General features: G+C 41.6%; 1 protein-coding gene across 1 annotated transcript; it reads right to left on the bottom strand.

The window, feature by feature from the left end:
* Positions 1-232: 232 nt before the first annotated feature.
* On the bottom strand, positions 233-5,218 carry LOC111629615. The gene is made up of 3 exons (XM_023373514.1): positions 2,614-5,218; positions 1,575-2,149; positions 233-370 (listed from the first exon to the last, which is right to left on the bottom strand). Exons 1-3 carry the CDS (start codon positions 5,216-5,218, stop codon positions 233-235), a joined length of 3,318 nt encoding a protein of 1,105 aa, XP_023229282.1.
* Between the last annotated feature and the right edge of the window lie 1,431 nt (positions 5,219-6,649).

The raw sequence follows: 6,649 nt of genomic DNA, 5'->3' as shown, positions 1-6,649 counted from the left end.
GGATGCTTTCCTTATATGTAATTCGTTAATGGCTTCACTTACTTCATCCTTGGTGATATCTTTGTTAATGATGTTTTCGTTTTTATCTTTTATAGGTGTTATGTGTTTGCTGACTTCGTTCCAATAATCCCAATTAGTTGTGGGCCTACTATAAAGGTGAGTGTAAAATTTTTCAAATTCATTCATTATTTTGTTTTTATTTGTAATTATGTTGTTGTCGACAACTAAACTATTAATTTCTAGCATTTCTTTGTTTGCCCTTTTTTTCAAAATCTGATCTTTCAGCCTGTCTGCTAATACCTAATTTGTTCATCCTATATCTGACATAGTTGTCTTTTACTCTATTTTCAATTTCAATACTAATTTCTTCCTGTATGTTTTTGATATCGTTAATTTGATTTTCTATTATTTTTTGACTGAGAGATCTTTGCAGGTATTTTATTTTATCAAATCTTATTCTTTTCAGTTTTTTCCAAGTTTGCTCTGTTATGCTTTCTATTTCTTGTTTCATTTTATGCCACTTTTCCCAATTTATTTTTTTTTATTATTTTCTATCAAATTTTTTATTCTATTTTGAAAATCAATATCGTCTAAAATTTCTTTAGTAAGTTTAATATTATTCCTTTGCTTACTATTATGATCAATGTCTATATTTATTTCTACCATATTGTGATCTGATATTTTTTTGTCATTTAAAGTTAAGCTATATGTTGTTATATCCTTTACTTTACCTATTATTGCATTTATATATATGTGATCTAATCGCTCTTTTACGCCTCTACTTTCCCATGTATATCCTGGAGCGTTGGGATATTTGTACCTATAAATGTCAGTTAGATTATAATTCTCTATTAATTTATTTAATATTTTCCTAGTGCTGTCTGGCATGAGAGGACCGTTTTTGTCAATTCCACTTAACATGCAGTTAAAGTCTCTGGCTACTATAATATCACGTCCTCCACTAAAGTAATTAGGTAACTCATGAAAGAAATCTCTTTTTGGAGAGATAGAAGGAGGGGCGTATAAATTTATTATTTTCATTAATCTATTTTTTACTTGAAAATCTACAACTAGTATCCTGCCTTCTGAGTCAGTTCTGAAATCACTGACTTTTATCTTTTTATGAACTAAAGTTAAAATTCCCGTGCTTCTTCGAATGGCAAAGGAAGCATAGGTGTTATAATCTACATATATTTTCCTTAGCATTCTTAAGATCATTAAAATTATAAATATTTGTATCTTGTAGTAACAAAATATCTACATTATGAGTTAATATTAAATTTAGCATATAAATTTGCTTATCTTTACTTCTAAAACCAGAGATATTTATAGTTCTAATATTTAGTTCATTTCTACTACCCATTATTGGTTTTGTTTTCTGTTTCTTTTGCTAATCTGTACAAATCAGTGGCTGAAAAAGTTTTTCTCATACCTGTTTGTTCTGCCATTTTTCCTACCAGTTTATTTAGTTCAGCTATTTTTTGTCCTTCTGTTAAGTCTGTTCTCTTTTCTATGTTGTATATTTGTATGTGTCTTTTCACATTTCTTTCTTTAATTATTATTTCTCTACTAACTTTTCTTTTTTCCTTTCTTTCAGGGGTTATTTCTTCGCATCTACTTATTTCTATTACAGGTTGTTTAATTATTTCTTTGGTGGGTTTCCGCCCTTTTTCTCTCTGATCATGTTCTACGCTTGTTATTTGACTATTTTCTAAGCTTTCTATTTGACTATTTTCTAGGCTTTCTATTTGACTACTTTTTACGCTTTCTATTTGACTATTTTTTATATTTTCAGTTATATTGTTTTCTTGTTTTGTGTTTGTATTACTTTGATCTATATCTATTTCCTCAGTTTCTAATTCCTCTATCTCTACTACCTTATTTTTTGTTTGTTTCTCCTTTTTCCATCTATCTAAACTTCTTTCTCTTCTTCTGTCTAGACTTTGTTTACGCGGACCTTTTTTACATATATCTGCGAATGTTTGTTTGGGACATTGTTGTTCTTTGTTGTGGACTTTTCCACAATTGTAACAAGCGGGGCAATCTTTAACTAAATGCTGAATACTTTTACATCTGTAGCACTTTTTTACCGGACAATCTTTTATTTCATGATCTGGATCACCGCAACGCAAGCATTTTTTTCTAACACCTACATATAGAATTTGTATTCTTTTTCTGAATACTTCTAAATAGCTAGGTATCTTTTTTCTAGTGACTATTGGAATACGATAGCTACCTGTTTTCACTTTGGTTCCCGGATAAAAAAGGGGATATACATTAATAACTTTACCGTATTTACCTAATATCTCTTTAGTAAATTTTCATCTATCTCATGAGGAACTAGCCTTATGGTGATTGAAATTAATTCCGTCTCTAATCCCCCTCGATGTGGGTTCCTGTCCGTGGTGAGGGGACCTCCCAGAGATGGTTTAGTAAGTTCTTTACCATCCCTGGGATCTGAACGCCCACCCACNCTGAGCCGGGTCCACATCGATGTAATATCTTTCGACGGATTGCCGAGGTCTCCCTCCATGGACCCGTTCAGGTATTGGCAGATGTCGCTGGTGCTGGGCTGGCGCTATATGCGGGATGAGACCACGTCGTGCAGGGCACCTAGAGCTACTTTGATGATGTCCTCGTCACGGGAGCTGAAGAGGTGCACAGCATGGGATATCTGGGCGATGTCAGCCAGATGACTAGAAGGGGTGACATTTGCACCTCCTTGTTTGTATGAGAGGAACACTATTTCATTGCTGGCTCGTTGGGGTACACTAAGCCACCTTTTAACGTGGCGTGTGATGGTTCTGTCGATGCGGTCGAGCGTTTTCTTGGGGGCAGTACCCGTGGTGAGGCAGAAGGTGAGTCTTGGCATGATAAAGGTGTTCAAGGCGTCTACCTTCTGCCACGGCGCCAGATGAGATGAGTCGATTTTAGTTATGTCGTTGATTACGCTATCGGTGGTTGCCGCTTCGGTATCACATTTTGAGAATCTTGTAGGAACGCCCAGGTGTCTGTAGGCATCATCGTTTCCCAACTTTGGTAAGTCTTTCTGGTAAAGAGAAAAGGTGTTATTTCCAGAGGTATGAGACTTACCTAGTACCGAAAGCGTTCCACATTTGGAATTGTTGAATTTAATTCCGGCCCATTTTGCCCATTCTTCGATCGAGTCCAGTTGCTCTTGTAGTCCGCTGCTACTGCTGCTCACAAGGGCGACATCGTCGGCGTAAGCGAGAGCATCCACGGTGATATTATGGAAGTTGTAGCCTTTGCCCAGGGACCGGAGGCGGCGTAGAGCTGGTTCGACAGTTAGAATGAAGAGGAGGGGGCTGATGGGGCACCCCTGATGGACGCCGGATAGCATTGCAACCGGTTCTGTGTACCCGGTGCAAGTCCGGATCCTAGTAGTAGAGCCAGTGTAGAGTTGTTGAATGGTGGTAATGGCGTCGGGGTGCAACCCATGCCACTTTAGGGATTCCCAGATAACGCCATGTGGAATGCTACCAAAAGCATTGGCGATGTCAAGCCAAGCAATGAAGCATTCCCTTCGGGTGCGTCGTGCGTCTTGAATAATGGATTTAAGGACAAAATTATGTTCGACGCATCCCTGATAGTGCAGGAAGCCCTTCTGCGCTGTTGAAAGTCTGTTGTTGGCCTCACACCACTTGAGGAGCCTATCCGCCAGACAGGCTGTATATAATTTCCCCAGGGTGTTAGAGAGGCATATGGGCCTCCAGTTACGTAGGTCGGTGAGGTCGCCCTTCTTATGGATGAGGACAGTAGTAGACTCTCGCCAATCGTGCGGGACATGCCCTATCCGTTGGACCGCATTGAAGATGGCAGACAGGATGATGCCGCTGGGGTCAACTCTCCTCCAGTGTAGATAGCGGATCTTGTCTGGGCCGGGGGCGGTGTTGTGGCCCTTGGCTATGCGGTTGGCGACTTCCTCAGGTGTAAATCCGACGTTGATAGGGTCCCTGGTGGCGGGGGCAGGATCAGGTGCAGCAGGAACAGGCGTGGAGCAGACATGTGGCTGTGCTTCATTGATGTTCCTAAAGTGGTTGTGGATACTTATTGCGTCAATTTGGCAGAAACGAGAGTCTCCACCAACGATACGGTCAAACGCCCGCTTTCTGTTGGTTCGATAAAGTCTCTGGATTATGCTAGCCTCGAGCTGACTTGGAGGGTTGTGACTATGTGCGTTGTTCCGGCCCCGTCTCGGGCCTTGTATGTCACAGATATCGTACGTAAGTCGTATGAACTCCATTAGGATGTGCTCGAACATGTCTTCGTCGACGGCGCTATTGAAGCGTTCTGCCCATGCAAGAACCCATTGTGGTGGGCCGTTGTCTAGATCGGAGGGTGGCTGCGATGGAGGTGGCGGTTGCTGCGGGACGAGGGGTGGCACACGTGGACTGGGGACACATGGTGGCACTGTTGCGGCAGCATGGTCTTCTGCGGTTGGTGGTAGGCCTTCAAAAGAGATAGAGTCAGGGGAGGTCCTACCTGGTGGTGTCGTGGGTTCGCTTCTGGGCCTGGGAGTTGCCGGATGGTCGGAGTTGGCTGGACTAGGATGGTTGAGGTCGCCGGGCGAGGGTGTCGTCGGGTTTAGTCGCTTGGAGCGCCTACGTCTCCTGGGTGACTTCTCAGTCGTGGTGGCCAGTGGCAGCGGCTCCTCGGTGGTAATGCACTGTGTGGTAGTGCCGGTGGTCTGGTTGCAAGGCGATGGTACAGCTGACTCACTGGGGGTAGCGGTATTCTGCGTCAGTTGTTCACCTTCAGGGATGGTGCGCAGTGATCTCGTGGTCCTCCTAATGCGGGATGTAGTCGGCCTGGTGGACGGGGATGGAGTCGTGGACTGCCATGAAGAGTCGCTGCTGTCGGTCGGAGAAGCCGGGGTCCGGGGCTTCCTACGAACGTAGGGCTTCCTAGGCCTTGTCGGGATACAGACCTTTTTACGATCCGCCGGAAGTGGGGACGGAGGAGAGCATGCCTCTATCCTAGTGCGGCAGTCATCAGCCTTTAGTTGGTGGGCCTTGATCACCTTAAGCTTATCGTGACAATAGCCACAGGCCCGGCACTCGAACCTAACGGTGGTGCCATGGACGTGCTTAAGGTGTTTCACAAGGCCGGCATGATCCGCATAGTCGCGGGGTATCGGCAGGCATAACTGACACCCGTGTGGTGGGTGTAGTGGGACAAGAACGGTCAGTTCTGTCATACTGGCAATGATCAAATGTGTGAATCGACCGAGAGAAGGATAGCAAGTGAAGTGCCCCCTGGGGTGCAGAGCAGCCAACCAAGAAGGGGCAGGAAGGGGAAGAGAAGAGGTGTCCTAGGTGAAGCACCACGGGTCCCACGAGTGAGAGCCACGGGGTGTCCAAGTGGAGCACCGGGAAAGCAACCAACCTAAGCTGGTAGCGATAGACGAAAGTGTTGCCAGTCAAGCAGCGAATACACGGTGCGTTTAAACCGTGCAGGCCGCTCTTCTGGCGGAAGGGAGAAGAGTATTAGGAAAGGAAACCAAAAATAAAAGTATACTTACCCAGAGGACTGGGGAGCAATGTGTGTCTCGAAATCCAGGTCTGGAGCTTGTTTTACTGAGGAACCATCAAGCTGATAAGAACAGATACTAAAACATTTATTAAAGTTTGAAAGTCACATATCGCTGTTTAGCGTACTGAGATTCACAATTATTTTATACAAATCTTGTGCCCGACAATTAAATTTAACTGTTTACATTGCACTTAGCGACATCTGTTTGTAATTGATTAGTTGACATAGCACATAGCGACATATATATTTGTTAGTATGAACATAGCTTTTAAACCCGACATTATATTTTTACATTAACAGACTTGTTGTTTAACACCCGACAATATTTAACTTTTTACTATGCACTCATCAACTCATGTTTGAATTGTTAATTTACATAGCACATTGTGACATATAAACATAAGTTTTAAACCCGACAATATATCATAACACTATATTTTTACGTTAACAAACTTGTTGTTTAACATTCGACAATATTTTACTTTTTATATTGCACTTAGTAACGTCTGTTTGTTAGTTCACATAGCACAACGCGACATATATATTTGTTAGTATGAACATAAGTTTTAGCCCGACAATATATCATAACCCTATATTTTTACATTATCAAACTTGTTGTTTGACACCCGACAATGTTTGTTGAATTGTGTTCACCATTCGTCGTTAAATAAAATTTTGTCATTGTCCTCTTTCCATATTATATTTTTTGTCCCTTTGTATAGATTGTTGAAGTCATGTGGAAGTAATTTTTCTATGTCAATTTTTATTTTCAGTTTAGCTTCTTCTCTTATTTTAGTCACTATTAATGTTGCATTCCATCTTTTTCTTTCATATGTTAGGACACATCTCTGTTTCCATAAAGTTCTTTTAACAAGTCCTATTGTCCAATTCAGCATATATCTGTTTTGGTTTCTTATTGTGAAGTTCATGTGATATTTTATATTGTCCCAATTGATTTTTATCTTCCAAATTTTATTTATCCATGCCCATACTTGTTTGGCAATGTTGCATTCATAAAAGAGATGTTCTATTGTTTCACTTTGACCACATCTTGAACACTTGTCATCACGACTGTTTATGTATATTCTTAGGTATG

Source organism: Centruroides sculpturatus, unplaced genomic scaffold, assembly GCF_000671375.1.
Source record: "Centruroides sculpturatus isolate CEXI.00-Female unplaced genomic scaffold, Cexi_2.0 scaffold609, whole genome shotgun sequence".
NCBI lineage: Eukaryota > Metazoa > Arthropoda > Arachnida > Scorpiones > Buthidae > Centruroides > Centruroides sculpturatus.
This window is presented reverse-complemented; position numbering and strand designations above follow the sequence as displayed.

What these genes read in the sequence shown, in the direction of transcription:
- LOC111629615 (XM_023373514.1), bottom strand. Translation starts at nt 5,218, where the DNA reads ATGACAGAACTGACCGTTCTTGTCCCACTACACCCACCACACGGGTGT. An exon ending in CATCATCAAAGTAGCTCTAG is followed by an intron (nt 2,150 to 2,613) that starts GTGCCCTGCACG and finishes TTCTATATGTAG; the next exon opens with GTGTTAGAAAAAAATGCTTG. An exon ending in AAAGAAAGGAAAAAAGAAAA is followed by an intron (nt 371 to 1,574) that starts GTTAGTAGAGAA and finishes AAAAACATACAG; the next exon opens with GAAGAAATTAGTATTGAAAT.